The sequence below is a fragment of the Choloepus didactylus genome, chromosome 3, assembly GCF_015220235.1.
Source record: "Choloepus didactylus isolate mChoDid1 chromosome 3, mChoDid1.pri, whole genome shotgun sequence".
Classification (NCBI taxonomy): Eukaryota; Metazoa; Chordata; class Mammalia; order Pilosa; family Megalonychidae; genus Choloepus; species Choloepus didactylus.
The window spans coordinates 158,439,507-158,459,452 of NC_051309.1; the positions used below are offsets into that span (position 1 = coordinate 158,439,507).

A 19,946-nucleotide genomic window follows, 5' to 3' on the forward strand; every position below is an offset into this window, starting at 1 on the left:
CACAGTGCCAGCATTTGGTAGAGTCCTAATAAGTATTTGTTGAATGGATGGCTGAATTGCAGAATTTTTTCTTTAAATGTATATGGCAGAGGGAACTTATATTTTTTAATTACTTTCAGTTTTTTACAGAAACATCATGTAGAAAGTACAGTTTTCATATATCCCCTCACCCAGTTTTCCCTATTATTAACATTTTGCATTAGTGTGGTAACTTTGTTACAATTCATGAAACTATTATTACAATTATGGTATTAACTTTATCCCACTGTTTACATAAGGGTTTACTCCTTGTGTTGAACAGTTCTATGGGTTTTGCGTGTGTATGTGGTAACTTATATACAACCCAAATTTCTTTTTTTATCTGTTTTTGAATATATAATTCACTGGTGTTAATTCTATCACACAAAAAATATATTCCTCTTCCGCCTCCCATCAACCATTGCCAGAACTTTTCCATCACCCCAAGCAGAAACTGCATGCCAGTTAAACATTAACTCACAGTTTCTGCCCTCTGGTAAGCAGTATTCCAATTTCTGACTTTATTAAAATGAGCAGAGGGAACCTTTATTTTAAGCAAAGGAATATGCAGATCAAATTTTATGTTTTATGAGGAAAAGTGGTAGTATGAAAGATGAATTAATGGTCAGAGAGGAATCTGTTAGATCAGTGCTTTTGAAACTTAAGCTTATGCACATTGGTGGGCTGCAATCAGCATTTAAAATACATAGAATAAAATAGAAAAGACAGTGTTAGAGTGTATCATATTTGTTCCAATTATATGCATGTGTGTTGGACTGTGATATAAATGTATTTTTTCCTATGGACTGCCATCAAAGCTTGAAAGCCTTTGTAGTAGATATATTTGGGACTGAGGGTGGAGAGAAGGAATGTATATGAAAGATATTTTTGAGAAAAACAAATTGGAATCTTCACAATGCTACTGTCCATGTTAACCTTCCTACAGGCCAGAGGATCCACTTTACAAACTACCTCAGTGTTTTTTTTATACTCACTTGACAGTTACGTTTTCCATTCTATATTAATAATATGTAATATAATACTACATAGTAATAGCTGCAGAATTTCTCTTGAATTATGGCAGTGTTAGTTACATTGTAGGATGAAACCATAATCATGAGGAATCATGAAAATTAGTTGAAACAATTGGATTTGATTATTGGCCAAGTTCTTTGATTTATCACCATAAGAAAGCAGGGAAAGTTGCTTAGTTCCATGAACAAGTGGGGAGTTTTTTCCCTATATATATGATTTTGCCACTCTAGTAGACTTAGTCTGTTCTGCCTGTGACATGTATACAAAGGTAGAAAAGTTGCTTGTACAAGGCTGTTACATGGGCTTTTAAAAAATATATGGGCTCCTTTAAAATCTAGTTGGTTGGATAAATTAATGGGTTTAAGTATTTTATGAACTCTTAGTTATCAGGTATGGATTAGTCTCTGTGGAGTGCAAAATATTTAAAATTTTTAAATGGTGTGTTCTGTCACCTAATGCATTATTGGGATCTCCTACTGATAAGATTTGCACAGAGAATGTAAACTGATTTTTCATTTTGGCCTAAGCAAAACATAGTTAAAAATCTAAACTACCTACCATAATCATACTGTAATCAAATGTAAAGAATATTTGATTTTCCCTTGTTTTGACATGACACCTGTTCTGGTTTGCTAATGCTGCTGGAATGCAAAACACCAGAGATGGGCTGGCTTTTATTAAAGGGAGTTTATTTGGTTATACAGTTACAGTCTTAAGGCCATGAAGTGTGCAAGGTAACACAACAGCAATCGGGTACCTTAACTGGAGTATGATGGCCAGTGGTGTCCAGAAAACCTCTGTTAGCTGGGAAGGCACGTGGCTGGCATCTGCTCCAAGTTCTGATTTCAAATGGCTTTCTCCCAGGGTGTTCCTCCCTAGGCTTCAGCTTCTCTCCAGAATGTCACTCTCAGTTGCTCTTGGCACATTTGTCCTCTCTTAGCTTCTCTGGAGCAAAAGTCTGCTTTCAAAGGCCATCTCCAAAATGTCTCTGTAAACTGCAGTTTCCTCTCTCAGCTCCTGTGCATTCTTCAAAGTGTCCCCTCTTGACTGTAGCAAGCTCACTCCTTCTGTCTGAGTTTATATAGTACTCTAGTAAACTAATCAGGCCCATACTGAATGGGCGGGGCCACACCTCCATGGAAATTATCCAATCAGAGTCATCACCCACAGTTGGATGGGTCACATCTCCATGGAAACACCCAAAGAATTACAATTTAGTCAACACTGATACCTCTGCCCACACAAGATTATATCAAAGATAATGGCTTTTGGGGGACATAATACATTCAAACCAGCACACTATTCCTATTTTTATACAACAATCTAGAGTTGACACTATATGGATTTAAATTTATGAAATGCAAAGTTTTTCCCAAGTTCCTCCGCTAGTTGCGAGGCTTTGCCCAAGCAACCTAACATTGCTGAGTCTTACCTGTATAATGGGATGTCATCTATTGAAGGATTGTTGTGAGGATTAGCTGAGGAAATGCATGCATAATACCTCACACATAATAAGCATTAAGTAGAAGGTAGCAGCAGCAGCTCCTCTGCCATTTATATGATCCAGAGGAGTTGGGGGCACCAAGAAAATCCACCCTCTGCCTCCCCGGAAAGGTTTCAAGGTGCCAAAACCTAGAAGTGTATGCGTCTGGATAGTTTTTTGGTTTGGGCAAAAGAATGGAATAAGTTGGTGCCATTGTTTCCTGGCTCTTTTCATTTAAAGGCCTTTTGAGGTTTGTATTGACATGAAAGGGTAGAGAACTTCACAGTCCCAAATTGTGATAAAGCCTGCATATGAACCATAGCTTATCAGATAGTTGGCAGGAATTCCCTGAGAAAGCAGATAGTTGGCAGGAATTCCCTGAGAAAGATTGTGCTTCAGTCGTTGTAAGAAATCACTATTTTAAATGTTATCATAATCAATGACACTATTATTTAGACAATTTTTATTAATCTCATTTTATTTAGGGGGTGTTATTTGCTTGCATATTAAACATAGACACATTTTCATCTAGTAAAGCTCATGTTACTGGGTTTTAGTTTCTTACAAACTTCTGTTTTTCTGATTCGGAAGATTGGTTAGGTGTTGAAAGTGCCTTGATTCAAAGCAGGAAACTTTGAAGGCAGAATGTTTTAGTAGATGTCTTCAAATTGCACAGGTTAAGAGTGTTATTCAAACTTTTCTTTATAGTTATTAGCTCAGTGTAAACTAGATAGAGTACCCATTCATAAACTTTAATGTGTGTGTGTGTGTGTGTATTCTGAGGAAATAAAGAATAAGATATTGTACTTTTTCTGGGATGATAGTCAGCTGGAGGATGAGTGGTGAGAATTGGTGAGGAGAGGTCTATAAATAGATAATTTAGAAAACAAGAAGACAAATACTATACCTGTGATGTGAATAAAATGCTCTGAAACATTGAAGATAGAACAGTTAACTGCTTGGGAAGACTGGGGGGAAATGTGTCTCAGAGGAGGTGATCTTTGAGCTGAGCCAGAGTTGATCAGGCAAAAAAGTGGAAGATACATATTCCAGACACCAAATATTATGGCATATAGGTGGTTTAAAAACATCTGTCATGCTCAAAAATAGTTACTAGTCCTTGTACATTACATTATTTCACAGTACTGTTGAATTTTTACATCTTAAGATGATTCTGATAGAATCTCTGTGCATAGAAGTGTGGCTAAAATGTGATTATCACTTCACCTTGCACATATTCTTTTTACTAGGTTTATAGGTATATATGCTAATTTTATGACTACATTAGAAATTAGCATATAAATATACATTGAATGAAACATTGGTGGTCACAATAACTGTCTAATTCTCTAGTTATTAGGAAGACATTTAAATGCAGAAGGAAGCAAGTTACATGTTATGGCAAAGATAAGAAATCATGAATGATTATTAGACATTTCTCATTAAAATTCTAAAAATTCTAAACTATACCTTTAAAAAAAATTAATTTTTTTTCTTACCATAGCAACTGTATTAGTTTTCTACTGCTGCTATAACAAATTAGTGCAAATTTGGCAGATAAAAACAAAACAAAATTATTGTCTTACCGTTCTGTAGGTCAGAAGTCTGACATGAGCCTCACTGGGTAAAATCAAGGTATCAGTAGGGTTTTGTTCCATCCTGGAGGCTCTAGGGGAGAATCTGTTTCCTTGCCTTTTTCACCTCCTACAGGCTTGTTCATGGGCCTCCTACTCCATCTTCAAAGCCAGCAATGATGGGCTTGTTCCTTCACGTGTGCATCACTCTGATCCTCTCTTCTACCACTGTGATTACATAGGGTTCACTTGGATAACCCAGGATAATCTTGTTTTAAGGTCAGCTGATGAGCAACCTTAATTCCATCTGTAAATTTAATTCCCCTTTGTCGTGTCAGGTAAAATATTCACAGGTTCCAGGGATTAGGGTGTAGACATCTTTGGAGACCATTATTCTGCCTACCAAAACAACATACACTTCTGAAAAAAATTCATGGAAAGAAAAAAAAACATAAAAGAACTATAATATCACATATGCATAGACAAGGTTAACACTCCTATTCCTTCTGTTTGTGTGTGTGTATAAAATGTTATGAAAAATGGTGTCATACCTTCTCTTTATCTCCATTCTTTTGGTAATCTCATTGGTCATTAATTGAAATGTCATCTAAATGATGATTCTCAAATTTATACCTCAACTCTGATCTCTCTCCTGAACTTCAGACTGATAAATGTAATTGCCTATTCAGGATTCCACTTGGATATTTAATAGGCATCTTAAACTTAACATATCCGAAACTAAGCTCTTGATCTTTCCTCAAACCTCACATTCCAGTCTTCCATAGCTCATTAAAGGGCAACTCCATCTTTCCTGTGGCTTAGGCCAAAACCTTTGTCTCATCCATGAGTGCTCTCTTTCTTTCCCACCCAAGACATCATTTATTTGTCAATCCTTCAGAATTCATCTGGACTCTAACTTTACGCCCCCTCCACCTGGTCCAACCCTTCATTTTCTCTCATCTGTATTATTGCAATAATTTTTAGCTAGTCTTCCCATTTCTATACTTGCACCCCCATTCCCATACCCTCCTTTGGAATTTTCTCCATAAAATAGCCAGAGACATACTTCTAAAAGGTTAAGTCAGATCACGTTACTCTTTTGTCCCATTACTGCCCATCTCACTCAAAGTTCTTCCAGTCATCTATTAAACCCTATATCTGACCTCCCTCTTTGACCTTCTCTTGGACATTTTCCCTCTTATTCAACTGGGTCTAGTCACATTTGTCTCTGTATTTAAATGTATATTGTCTGTCTTCCCTTACTAGGATTTGAGCTTCATGAACACAAGAATTTTTGTCTTATTTTAATCATTGTTGCATCCCCGGTGCTAAGCTAGTGCATAACACATAGTAAATGCTCAAATATTTGTTGAGTGAATGAATGAATCCTTTATAGTCTTTTTCTCTTAATGTTACTTTGATCTTTTTTGAACATAGCTTGTTTGGTGACAAGAGGTAATTATGGTAAGACTTGTTAATTAAAAGGTGTATTTTAAATAATTCTAATTTGCTGCTACTCTACTTATGACAGCAATCTCCCTTATAGAATAGGGCTAGATTTGGTAATAGGAAGGTTCTATATCCTTGCCAACATTTCTTCTTTCTTTGTTTTTTTGACTTCTCCTAATACCACCACAATCACTACATACTGAAAATACTTCTTACTCACTTTGAGAGGTGGAGAGAGTTGCTAATATCCATCTCCCTTTTAGCCAAAGACTTCTCTTTATTTCTATAATAATTTAAAAAGAAATGCCCTAGAGAGTCAAAAGACCTGGGTTTGAGCCCTAGTCCTGTCACTGGCTATGACTGTGGTTACCTAACTCTCTTATTCTTCATTCCCCTTCTGTTAGATAACAATAATAATAATTGTCCTACTGTCCTCATGGAATTGTTTGGAAGAGTAAAGTCAAATAAAGTATTTGAAAGTGGTTTATAAACTCTGGAGGGCCAGGCAAATGGGGAATAAAATGAGTTCAGATCAGCAGTCCCTTTTGAATGATTGCTGTGTGCCAGCTACATGTCAGGCTTTGAGGATTCTGACATGGACAAAAAGCTCTTAAGTCTAGGTTGTCTTTTTCCCAGTCCAAGTGCTCATCATCTCTTGATTTGACTCTTTGCTAGGGTTTCCTAAATTGACCTCTCTTTTACTGGGGTCTTAGTATTCTTGACTTCTTGCCACTGCTCCTAGAGTTATCTCCTAAAAAAACTCACATTCATGAAAGTCTGTCGTTTCTGCACTGCCAAAAAGACTTCATGCCTTGTCCTCATCTCCTATCACTGGTTCCATATACCCTAGGCTTCTGCCTCACTGAATTAATCAGTCTTCTCTGATATGGCAAGAAAAAGACCAAGTCCCAACTCTGACTTTGTACATTTAAGTCCTCAGCCTGGAAAGCCTGCTTCTTCCTTCTTCAACCTATTTATCCCTTAAGACATTGGCTCTTCTATGTCTTGTCCCTTCTACTCCCCAAAGAAAGTTAGTTCCTGACATAGTTTTCCAGGGCTGGTATAAAAAATACCAAACAGTATTTGGCTTAAACAACAAGAATTTATTGTGTCAGTTTTGGAGGCTATTGGTTCAATCAGGGTATCAGCAAGCCATGCTTTCTCTGAAGTCTGGAGTGTTCTGGTGGTGGCTTTGCTGACCATCCACATCTATACCTCTGTCACATGGTGCTCACTCTCCTTCTGTCTCCTTCTCTGCTAGTATGGATCCCAGTCCTATTGAATTAAGACCTGGCCCTGATTCAGATGGGCCCCCATATTAATTGGATCTTAGAAGATTCTATTTATAGATGAGTTCACATCCACAGGATCCCCGGGGTTAGGATTTGAACATGTCTGTGGGGGATATGATTCAATCCATAACAGTTCCTTTAATCTTGTCTGTTCCCACAGCACTTTGTTCTTTCTTTGGACATGGTGTTTATCTCTGAGCTCGTGAAGTGGTGGGATTATGTTAATTAAACAGGATGAGATAATGGGGCAGTCCATCTAAAAAGGAGTAGTGGGTTGAATGGTACCCCTCAACCCCACAAAGAAGCATATGAGCACGTCCTAATCTCTGGAACCTGTAAATGTGACCTTATTTGATAAAAGTCTTTGCAGGTATAATTAAGTTAAGGATCTCTAGATGAGTTCATCCTTGATTATCTGGGTGGACCGTAAATCCAATGGCAAGTGTCTTTATAGGAGTCATACAGAAGAGAGAGACAGAGTAGAAGAGAAGCCCATGTGGAGACAAAGATGGAGATTGAAGTAATGTGGCCACAAGCCAAGGAATACCTGGAGCCACCAGAAGCTGGGAGGGACAGGGAAGGATTCTCCCATAGAGCCTTCGTAAGGAGCACAGCCCTGCCAACACCTTATTTCAGACTGCTGGCCTCCACAACTGTGAGAGAATAAATTTCTGTGGTTTTAAGCCACCAAGATTATGGTAATTTATTACAGCAGCCCTAGGAAACTAATACAGAAGGGTCTAGTACACTGGCCACAACATAATAAGTATCATTGTCATCACTGTCAATACCACTGCAATCGTCACTGATCTTATGACCTAGCATGGGGCCTGGAAAGTAGTATGTGCTCAGAAAATAGTGGTTGAATGAAAATACGGTTCTTGCCTGTGAGCTTCCAGTGTGGTGGTGGTGTTTTGAATGTCTTTTTGTGAGTTTATGAGGGTGGGAGTAGATTTTTTTTAGTAATGTTTTAGGAGATCTTTGACATGTTTTTTGTAAATTGCCCCTTTAAAGTAAAACAAATTTTATACAAATAGACATGGTGTAAAGCCCAAAAAACAAACAGGAAAAAAAATGTTGTCTTTGGAAAACTGATGAGCAGTTGTAGTTTTAACAATAAAAAAGAGAAAATCTTAAAATAGTTCTGTTTTTCCTAAATAGTAGATATTAATTAGCTAAAATTAATTTCATGCTGGTTGGCCTTGAAGTAACATTTAGAGAGGTAGCTTGGAGAAATAAACTAATTTATTTCATTGTAGCTACAAGATACTTGAAAACCAAAATTTACAAATAATCACAAACCTAAACTGTGTAAGCAATATGTATCATTTGTAAATTTCAATTTGCCTGTGGAAGCGAGGTCTGTGACCTAATTATTACCAATGTTTTATAAATTGGTATAATAATAAAAGCTATTGTTTATGGAACTCTTAATCAGTTGGCTAGGCATTGTTCCAAGCTTTTTACGTGAATTAACTAATTTAGTTTTCATTACCACCCTATTGAAGAGGTACTCATATATTTCCCATCTTTTACTCAAGAGGAAACTGAGGCATAAAGTGGTTAGGTAACTTGCCCAAAGTCAGTAAAGCTAAGTGGAAATGACTCAGAGTGACAGTCGCCGGTAACCTCCACACTATCCTGACCCTCAGTATACTGTGTCAGCTTTCATTGTCTAATATAGTTAGAATTGGAGAATATCAGTACACCTAAGCAAAGGGTCCTCATTTCATAATGATTCACGCTTTAGTGTGCTTACCTGTGGGGATTCTAATTAGTAGGGCTGAGAATATGCATTTTTAATAAGTACCCAAGCATTCTGACCATACTTTGAGATGCACTGATCTAGTGACACACCCTTCACAATTCACTTCACATGAAGGCTTTTTGTGTGTGTGGTTGTTTACTTGCTTAAGCTAGGTCATTCTTTGTGTGAATCTGTGTTCAGAATCACTCAGTCTTTGAGTGAGTCTTTTGAACCCATACATGTCTCTAATATGTACTTACGCCTCAAACGCCCACACTACTAATCAACATTTCTTTTGCAGAGAATAAATAAATGGCCAGTACCAGAGGGGTTTTACTGCTTAAAAAATTTTTCTATGATGTTTAGAATAGGGTATATCTGACCTGAAGAAGTTGTAAAGATGAATGTAGTGTCCACTTACAGAAGAAAGTAAGCACGACATAAAATTTCTACCTTAATGAGTTTTTTGTGTGATTGTTTTTTATTTATAAGAAAATTTAATGTAAATTGCACTTTACAGTACAGTAATAGTTCCATGATTTGGGTTACTTTAAGTAATAACTGATCAAGGAAGGACTATTCTCTCAAATTTAAGAGGAAAACTTTAACCCATTTGTACTACCAAGAACCCTGATAACATATGTTTTGGTATATGGGGAAAATGCTACTTGCAATTTTACTACTTCAGTATCTTAATTGTTTATTGAACTAGCAAAAATGTTTTTCTTTCTTCTAGGGAGGTAACAAATCACACTGAGCAAAAAATATTCAGTGTTCTCTTCAGTTACAAGCAAAATGAATATTTCCATGCTGTTACAATGTGCTCACCAGCATTTCCTAAAAGGACTTTTAAGAACAACTTTACGACATTACCACTTCATCTTTCACTCAAGTACTCATCATGGATCAGGAATCCCATCTGCTCAACCATTTAATTCTCTTGGACTCCATTGTACAAAGTGGATGCTGCTGTCAGTTGGTTTAAAGAGAAAGTTATGTGTGCAGACAACCTTAAAAGAACACACAGAAGGACTTTCTGATAAAGAACAAAGATTTGTGGATAAACTTTACTCTGGTTTAATCCAAGGACAAAGGGCCTGCTTAGCAGAGTCTATAACTCTTATAGAGTCAACTCATGACAGGAAAAAAGAGTTAGCCCAGGTGCTTCTTCAGAAAGTGTTAGTCTACCACAGGGAACGAGAACAATTAAATAAAGGAAAACCACTAGCATTTCGAGTGGGTCAGTCATTTTTTTTTTTGGTCTGTCCAGTAAATATCCTAAATTCTCTCTTCTTTTAAAATAATTCTAAATAGATTGCCATCAAATGGGGATTTTTTTTCTTTTAAGAATTTTAAAATGAATTATAAATGCCTTTTCTTTGCAAATATTAGTCTTGCTATGTTGTTTAGAAAATGTCATGTCCATTTGAACCAAGGTTCTGTATTTTGAGAGGACAATGTAATATTTCTCTTGGTAAAAATCTTGCTATGGCTCCCAGAATAGAAATAATGCATAGGAAGAACTATTAACCAGTTTGCTCATTATTTTCTGTAGTTCATCTGGCTAATAGTCTAAAGTGAATTCCCTGTTTTTGTGATCATGTCAACTCTTAACTATCGTTATCACTTTTCAGAATTCTGCTTAGGTATTTCATTAGTCTTTCTGTAGGCAGTCTCACTTCTTTAGATACTCTTTATTGTTGTAAGAGTCTCTGGGAATAGCTCTAAAACCAGCCATCTCAATAACAAAGTATATTAAAGGAGAGACAATATTCTTTTGTTGTCTGTCCCAAAACATTAAGTATTCATTTGGTTTCTTGAAAATTGACTTGTTTCTGTAATTGTAAGGCAGTTTCCTGCATTTTCAAACAATTTGGATACGTTTGACCAGCGGGAATTAAGCAAGTCGGTGTTGGGTGGAGTAAGAACTTCCCATGATGGTGAAGTAGTTGATTGAAACCAACCCCCTAACTAAAGACTACTTGAAATGGTGGACAAAGTGCATAAATTTTATGAGGGATAAGTAAATAAATTTAAAATGTGTAAGGATCATTTCAAAAAGAACTCACCAACCAATTTGTACTGGTCCACGTTTTTCACACATCTTGCTGTTCTGCCCGTTCATGGGTACTTGAGCTAACTTTAAGAGTACTGCATTGGATGTTAATCTTTATGTATCCTGGTCAGAGAAAACACTGAACTGTTAAAGAGAAATTGTAGTTATGACAAGTACTACCTATCAGGTTTTAGGGAATCTTTGAATAGAAAATTTCCAGAAATGTCTAGAGTTAACTAGCAACTCACAAATTTGCAGTGCTATTCTGGTTCTTCTATTCTGGTCTGGAGAAGCCAAACAAACCTGTCTTTATTGCAGTTATTTTCTCACCATCTTAACAGCAACAAATGTTTATTCACCCATAAAAATGTTGAAGACAGTGAGTTGCCCCTGGAAATTGTGGTAAAGAGTCAAGCATACCATATACCATACATACTTTTGAATGTAGTTATAATTATCAGTATTTTACATACTTTATTGTACATACACTTATGCATCTCTTACTGTATATGTCCACTGTGAGTGCAGATGTTGACTCGTTGAATATGTACAACAACTTGAAGAGATAGGTACAATTATTATAAGCATTTTTTTAGGAGGAAACTGAGGCACAGAAAAGTGAGGTAGCTTGCCCAAGGTTACACAGCTTGTAAAAAGCAGAGCCAGATTGAGAACTGGCTGACAGGCTCCAGGGTTTATGCTATTATACCTGCCATGCTCTACTAACTCCATGTAGGGGAATTTTCTGCCTTTCTCTAGACAAATTATTTTTTTCAAGATTCAGGTTATATAATTCTTTGAGTTATGAGTGGGAAGAAAAAAAAACTATCCTTTATAAATAGAAAATTATTTTCTTAATCACTGGGAATTTCTAGAGTCATGAGTTGTTTTTCTAATAAGAACATAAAATGTACAGAGTTGGGTGGATGGAATAATTACTGATCATTGTAAGAAGTGGGTAGATGTTGTAGGAATTCAGTGCATTAGCAACATAGGCAAGGAAGTCTGTCCAAAAAGATCTACTTCACAGGAAAAAAAAAGGTGGAAAACATTTTGTAATTTTTAAAAATTAATTTTGTGAATTTAAAAATGAAAGTGGAATACAGAATTGTTTCTTTCCTATATCCCTGTTACTCAGGAATTTATATAAAAAAATGGATTTTCCTGTACTGCTTTGGGAAGTTTTAAAATACATTAATGGTTTCAATTCAATAAATGAGGGAAAATAGAAGGTAGTCTAATGTTTTATTCAACAGAACTCCTCATAGTTCTGATTCCATTTATTTCATTAAATTAGGTCTCTTTCCACCATAGGATTGTCTGGCCCTCCTGGTGCTGGAAAATCGACATTTATAGAATATTTTGGAAAAATGCTTACTGAGAGAGGGCACAAAGTATCTGTGCTAGCTGTGGACCCTTCTTCTTGTACTAGTGGTGGTGAGTATTGCTGTTTCTTTTGAAATTGCACAGCAGGAGCTCTTGAGGGCTCTCTCATAATTTAGTGGAATTTACAGTCAGATGATCTCTAATCACTAGCTGAGAATGGTCTTACTGAAGAAAAGGGAGTTCTGCAGGGTGAGGTGGAGGCTGAGGGAGGTGGTTTGGGAGGTTTGGGCTGACAGGGGAGGTCAGGTTGTAGGTACCCCAGAAGTAGCCTGGGTACTTAGACAACTAGGAGAGCAGGAACCAGAAGTGGAAGATAAATGAAAGCAAACTTCAACCCTTTAGCTATCCTGCCTAATGCCAGGCCTTCCCTTGCCTCCTGTTGTTTTTCCTGGCTACATCAGCAGCTACTCAATTCAGAATATGGGTCCTTATTCATTTGTTCTTCTACTTATATTGTTGTAACATGTCTTAAATTTTTAAAAAGCATCTTTAAAAAGCATACTATATGGTCAATTAAACAGAAAGCTCTTAGAAAGACCAGTAACATTGCTGTTCCCCCTACAGCACTTAGCATAATACATTGCACACAGTGCTTAGCAATTACTTACTGATTTGAAGTCATGCAGTCACTCAAAGTTTAATTTGTAGTTCATCAAAGTTAAAATGAATATAAACTTAGTTCCCCAAAGGATCCTTTAAAGAAAACATGAAGCATACCATATAAATACTCAGGAATTTTTCTTCCCCTTCCCCTTCTTTATGATTTAAACTTCTTATCTTCCAGTTGTTCATTTAACAATTATTTGAATGCCTACTATAGGTGGGGCATTGTGCAAGGAAGGTGATGAGTGTATAATGGTGAATGAGATAGTTCTCTTGGCCTTCTGAGGCATTCTCTCTTATGAGGGAAACAGACAAGTAAATATAGGCCATTGCATTATAACATGTTGGGAAGGGTTAAGTACAGGGTGCTTTGTGGAAGTATTTGGTTTGTATGTTGTGAGTTTAGTACTAGGAAGTAAAGATGATGATGTAATCAGATTTCAGGGCTTTAGATCAATAGATATGTGGACAACAATTCCTGTTATCACCAGTAAAGGAATTTAGCTTAGAACATTCAATATTTTTTTATTCACTATACTAAAATGATTAACTGTAAAATAAAATTTATAAGTCACACAATTCAAGATTAAGTCAATGTCAATGTATTGTCCAATTTATTTACAGTCTAAGAACTTTGGTAAAGATAAATATTTGAAAAAAAGGATTTTTCTGATCATATAGACAAGACTTTTTATCACCTTCATAATATTCTAGAATATCTGCAATAGAAAAATAAAATAATAGCTTGAGATAATAATAAATATCAGAAATGATGTCATAGGATAGTCTATGATTAAGGCATAGCAGTTAGGTGATTCCTAACCTTTCTCAAGCAAAATGACGGTCCCTTTCTCAGGTAAAAAAAATATATATAGTTACTTTGGAAAAAAATACATGAAGATAAACTAAGCACTAGGAATAAATTTTTACATATTGTAATGGTACACACATCTGAAAAATAGTACTACATTAACATTGAGAAGCATTCAACATTTGTTCTATAGTCAATCCTTGTTGTGCATCTGGATTCATAGACCACTTGAAATTGCTTTGGACCTCCCAGGGCATCTGTAACCAGCAGTTGGGTATTCACTGGCAAAGATAATCATACAGGAGAGTAACTTGTTTAGTTCAGTATGTTGGGATCTATAGGATAACTTAAAGTAAGCCTTTTGTGGGTTGTTGCCTTAAACAGATAATTTCATGCAGAAAATGAAGTTTAGAAAAAAGTTTTGTGTAATTATGATATGTGATAGGTGTATACTCCACAATTAAAACCAATTAGAAGACTCTAACCTGGAATCAAAGGAGAACATCTCTTTAAGGAAAATTTCTTAATGTTTAGTGTCAACTTTATTTGGAAAAGTTAGCTCTTAGGCAGAGTGAAAATAAAATTTCAGGCTAGAACAGTACTGCACCTTCAAATGTTGTATGGGTAAAAGAAAGGAATAAAAGGTAAACTAAGTAGTTCCAGGGCTTTCAGTTGTCTATAATTTACAGGTATTGATGTTTGCCAAAATACTTCCATAAACCCTAAAACATAACCAGTTCTATTCCATAGGTATTGAGTGCCTACTCTGAACATTTTGCTAAGCATTTAGTGTACAAAATATATAAGAAGTGGTCCTATAGGCAAGGAACTTATGTCATGTTAAAGCAGGGTTTCTCAACCTTGGTACTAGTGACATTTGGGGCCAGATAGTTCTTTGTTGTGTTCTGTGTATTGTGGGCCGTTTAGCAGCTTCCCTGGCCTTTACCCATTAGATGCCAGTAGCACCCCACCACCCATTTATGACAACTAAAAGTGTCTCTAGACATTGTCCTGTGGGGGACAAAATTGCCCCTGGTTGAGAACCACTGTGTTAAAGAGATAAAACATGTAGATTTAAAACAAATGTTGTACAAACAGTTTTCCATCCATTTACTCAGTTTACATTGTATTCGGTGGAGGCTCTGAAATTTCTAAGTAGTGAGGACTTAGAAGCAACAGTCTGATTGAAAGGGACAGCTTGAAGATACATTTGCATAGCACTTTGCATAAGATTGAGAAAATGCCATTTGTACACAGAAAGGGATGGGGAGTGAAGGGTGCTAATGGAGATAATTTAAAGGAGAAGGATGTTAAGGTGTTTATGCACTCCAGGATGCTAGCAGTTTGCAGAGTGGTTGTACTATAGAGTTTCAGAGATGGGCCTGGGGTGAAAAAGTTCTCAAAAAACTTTATGAAGGAGCTAGAACCTTAACTGGTCTTTAGAAGGTGGTATGCTGTAAGTATCCGAGGAGAATTTAGGGGTTTTTGAAGCACTTTCATGTTTATAATCTCCCCAGTGATTTGGGTTTCCCAGTGGCTTGTAATCCTTGTTATGTAACTGAGAAAAGTGGGGTTCAGGAAGGTAAAGTGACTTGCCCAAAATTGAATAGGGAGGAATGGTGGAGCCAGGATACAGACCCCGGGCTTGACAGCTTTTACATGGGCAGTAAGGGAAAGGAGGGGATCGTGGGTCTGGCTAGTAGAAACAATGAGAGGAGGAGATAAATGCAACAGTGTTAAGTTGACAGTAAAGAAACCACCCTACATGGAACAGAGGATTAGTTTAGAGACTAGTGGAAGTTGAAATTGGGAAGGTAAGCTGGGGCTGGCTGGGTTCTGAGAATCTTCAGTGCTAGTCTGAAGCATCTAAATTTGAACCTCTAGTCAGTGGAAAGCCGTTATAGGTTTTGAGGGGTGTGACGTGATAAATGATTCATCTGGCATTATTGTACACAACAAGTTGGAGGGAAAGCACTATAGTGTGAAATACAATTTGAGACATTGGGAGAAATGTCATAAACCACCTCTCTAGGAACTGAATGATTGATAATTGGCCTTTATAACTGTTCCACAATTATAAAACGTAACTGTGTGTTTTAGGTTCACTCTTAGGTGATAAAACACGAATGACTGAGTTATCAAGAGATATGAATGCATACATCAGGCCATCTCCTACTAGAGGGACTTTAGGAGGTGTGACAAGGACCACAAATGAAGCTATTCTACTGTGTGAAGGAGGGGGATATGACATCATTCTTATTGAAACTGTAGGTAAGTGATTTTTGTATTTCATGAAAATAAAATGCTATTATAATGAATGTTATATAAAGATGAGTGACAATTTCATTTTTATTCATTCAGCAGATTTTTATTAAAGGTGTACTTAAATACAAGATATTATCCCATACTCTGTGGGAGATATGTGTATGTAGACTATAATCGTTAGCTTCAAAGAGTTTACCATTTAAAGGATAGAAATAAGCCATGTCTCTGAATAACTGTTACACAAGGTGGTATGCTGTAAGTATCCGAGGAGAATTTTAAGCATTAGCATGACCTATGGAAACAGTGCTTTAACACAACACCTGATTTGTTTAAGCACATTTTACATGCCTGCAATATTCACTTAGAAAGTTAACATAGTTGGGTGCTTCTTGAACATGGGACCTTGTTTCATTTATTTTTATATCCCCAGCATATAACTACATACAGGGAAGATATAGAGATGAAAACCCCAAGAAATTCACATTCTTCTAGAAATACAAAATATTATATTACTGTGTGATGAATGTTTGTGGCAGAACCTAACCCAGATTCAGGGGATAAGAAAGACTTTATGGAGAAGATGACAGTTGACCTCAGTACTGAAGGAAGAATTGGAGTTAAGCAAAGCACGGAGTAAAGGGTATTTGCAAAGGCACAGAAGTATGAGAGAGCATGGCTGTATTAGGGTTCTCCACAGAAGTTATATACACACATACATGTAAATATTAAAAGATTTATTATAGGAATTGGCTCACATGACTGTGAGTATGGGCAAGTCAGAATTCCATAGGGCAGGCTGCAAGTTGGCAACTCAGTGGTGATGTTAAACTCCCCAGGAAAAGCCTCAAGTTGGGAACTCCAACAAAGGTGACAGTGAATTCCCCAGGAGAAGCTGGCTGTTGGAAGTAGAAATAGGAATTCTTTCTGATTGATAACATCCTCAGTTTTCCCTTTAAGGACTCCAGATGATTGGATGAGGATATTCCTTTCATTGCTGAAGGTAGTCTCTGATGATTATAGAAGTAATCAGCCATATATGCAATCAACTGACTAATCATTTAAATTCATGAAATACCCTCACAGTAGCAATCAGGCCAGTGCTTGCTTGACCAAACAACTGGACACCATAGCTGAGACAACTTGACACATGAACTTAACCATAGCAGTGGCCCACTCATAGAACTCTAGTTTGCTCGGGATACTTAGAGCATAGAGTATGAAGACAGGGAGTGAAGAAGCAGGAGGTGAGGAACTTACATGCCAAGGAGTTTGGAGTTTACCCTGACGATACTGGCAAGCCACTGCAGGGTTATAAGCAGGAATGTGACAAAACCAGATATGCATTTTGGAAATACCCTTGGCAGTAGAATGTTGGGTGCTTAGAGAAAGATCTAGAGTGGAGGCACAGGGGCAGTTAGGAAACTTGTATTAATCCTGGAAAGATGTGGGGGACTGAACTAAGCAGCTGCAGTGGGAATGGAAAAGATGAGATGGATTGAAAAACATTGAGGGTAAATTGGCAGGACTTTATCCATGATTGGCTGTAAGAGGTTAGGATGGAAGAGGAATTAAGGATAATAAAAAGGCAGATTTGGAGAGGGAGAAAATAATGAGCTCAATTGTACATATATTAAACTAGAGTTGTTTATTGGTTGTCCAAAGTAACCACATGTCTCAAGATGAGAAATACAGATTTAGCCATTATCAGCATAGTGCATAGTTTCATAGTTCAAGCTATGAATTTGGTTGAGATCAACTGAGGAAAATATGTACTAAAACAGAAAATAGCCAAGACTGGGACTTGAGAAACTCTAATATTTAAAGTGGATAGAGGAAGAATGGCCTGAGTGTTATAGAGAGGATAAAGCGAAAAGGGTACCTTAAAAACCAAGTGCATTGCTTGGAAGTTAAATATGGCTGTTTATCCCAGAGACTCAAAATAACAGTGGAACAAACAAGAAAGGAATTTATTTTCTCCTAGATGGAAGATAGTTAGAAGCAGGCAATCCAGTGGTGGTTTGGTATGGTGGTTCTACAATGTCTTCAATGTCCCAGGTCTCACTGCTCTTCATTCTTGGCAATTAATTTCCCTCCTCAAAGTTACTTGTGGCTAAAAGATGGCTGAGGAAGCTCTAGTTGTTATATCCATGCTCTAGGTAGAGCAAAGGAGGAAGAGGGAATAAGGAGTAAGGCAAAAGAGGTATACCTTCCAGCTGGATTGGCACCCTTTAAAGACTTTTTCTGGAAACCTTATGTCTTTAAATAACTTCTTTGGAAGCCTTGTCTAATGACTGTTACTTTTATTTACTAATCATCTCTAGCTGTGAGGGATCCAGGTAAATGTGATCTTTCACCTTGATGTTCCTAATAACAGTGGGTAGGGAAACAGGGAAGAATAGAAATGGAATAGACAACTAGAAGTCTCTGCCACACCAAGAAAAGAGAGTTTCAAGAATAGTTTGTTGCATAAGCAGTTTTAATACAGCAGTGGATACCGAAGTCAAATTTAAGTGGGTTGGGATTAATGTGAAGTAAGGAAGTAGAGACAGTGAGCGTAATTACTTCTTTACTTGACAATAAAGGGAAAGTGAGAAATATGGTGAAAGTTGGAGGAGGATCTGAGTTTTTGTTTTGTTTTGTTTTGTTTTAGGATGAGAAAGACTTGTGTACAATTTAGGTGGTGTGCTGAAGGACAAGAGCCTGTAGACAAGGGAGAAGTTAAAAATAAAAAAGGAATAAGAGTCCAGTGGTTCCCATTTATTAAATGTTTATATGCATTGGGTAGTATGCTAAGTAGTTTGCACACATTGGGTTATTTTTTCCTTGTAGCAATACTAGGAAGTATGTATGATCATTCCATTTTTACAAGTGAGGAAACTGAACCTTAGAAAAAGAAGTGGTTGATCCAGAATTTTAAATGAACACACAACCTCCAAGTGGTCCCTCTGAAGTTAATTTCCAAGACTGCTTCAGTTCTCTTACATTTGCGTTTAGGCTAACTATTTTGTTATAACAGGAATAGTTTGCTTTCAATTTTAGGATGGACAGAGGAGATGCTCAACAAATTATCATCAATCAATATTTTAAAAGTTTTTTTTTTTTTAAATTTCCCTTTCCTTCACCACTCTGATCTAAGTACATTTCTTAGGATTGATTCAAGACATAAAGATTAGAATTTAGAATAAAGTGTAAGAATAAAGAAGTGAGCCATATAGTAAACAGAGAAATGAAGCTTTTAATAAGCAAAATATAATAAGAAACAAATAAAAAAGAGACTGATGGCCCAGAGGAAGTAGAAAGGAATGTAAGGTTAATCTTCAGGCAATACCTCTTACACTGAGACTGGAGAGGAGGCAGTACTGTGACTTTGTATTTGTATGTGTTTATCTGTGGAGGGGGAGAAGAGAGGTGGAGGAAGTTCCTGCCTCTATTTCCTTTGTGAAGTAGGTGCCACTTCATTATCAAGTGGGGAAATTACTGGAAAGTGAATGTTTGTAATAGCCATGGTGAGAATGGGAAAGGAAGCTGACTGAGGGCATTTAAGGGGATTACCTTTATCACACAGTGAGGAAAACGTAGCAGATAATTGGAGATCATGACTATAGTAGCACCTGTTCACACGGTTGAGCAATTTGTCCTGTATGCTTACAGAGAAGAGAACATAGAAAATTAGACTGATTCATGGTTGGAGGTTTGCAGGGCTGGTGTGCAGATGAGTAGACAAGAGAGTTAAATGTATTGACAAGAATGATTTAAGATTAGAATCACAATGTTCAAGCTGCTAACTAATGTAAGAGAAGCCAAGAAAGAGCTGTGCAAGAAGAGAAAATGGAGGTCTCAGGTTCTTCACTGCTTCAAAGACTAGTTCTAATGGGAATAAGGGAGGGAGAGTGTTGGGAAGGAAAACAGGTTTGCTCATTGGGTAAGATGGTGGTTCTTAATACATTGCTCAGAGGTGGGGTGTCTCAAGTGGTGACCAAGTTGAGTGTGTGACCATGTATCTGAGTGAATGAAGTGGAATGGAAATGATGGTTAATGTAGTTGAGAAAGTCTAAGAACTATGAATATTTTAGTGTATGGTTGTGATTTAAAATTTCAGGTGTGGGTCAATCAGAGTTTGCTGTTGCTGACATGGCTGACATGTTTGTTTTACTACTGCCACCAGCAGGAGGAGATGAATTGCAGGTAATTGTTTTCTGATTTTTTTTTAATTCTAAAATGCAAAGT

General features: G+C 36.9%; 1 protein-coding gene across 2 annotated transcripts in view; it reads left to right on the forward strand.

Annotated features, from left to right (window-relative positions):
• MMAA (metabolism of cobalamin associated A) overlaps window positions 1-19,946 on the forward strand; it is a 49,566-nt gene that overhangs the window by 19,646 nt on the left and 9,974 nt on the right. Inside the window, exons 1-5 of one of the 2 annotated variants that reach the window (XM_037830747.1) lie at window positions 8,271-9,027; window positions 9,335-9,838; window positions 11,969-12,091; window positions 15,555-15,725; window positions 19,819-19,904. In XM_037830747.1, coding sequence (XP_037686675.1) covers window positions 9,394-9,838; window positions 11,969-12,091; window positions 15,555-15,725; window positions 19,819-19,904 — 825 coding nt within the window. In that variant the 5' untranslated portion in view covers window positions 8,271-9,027; window positions 9,335-9,393. Of the gene's footprint in view, window positions 1-8,270; window positions 9,028-9,334; window positions 9,839-11,968; window positions 12,092-15,554; window positions 15,726-19,818; window positions 19,905-19,946 lie in introns of those variants that run through there. The other variant, XM_037830749.1, reaches the window with a different exon arrangement.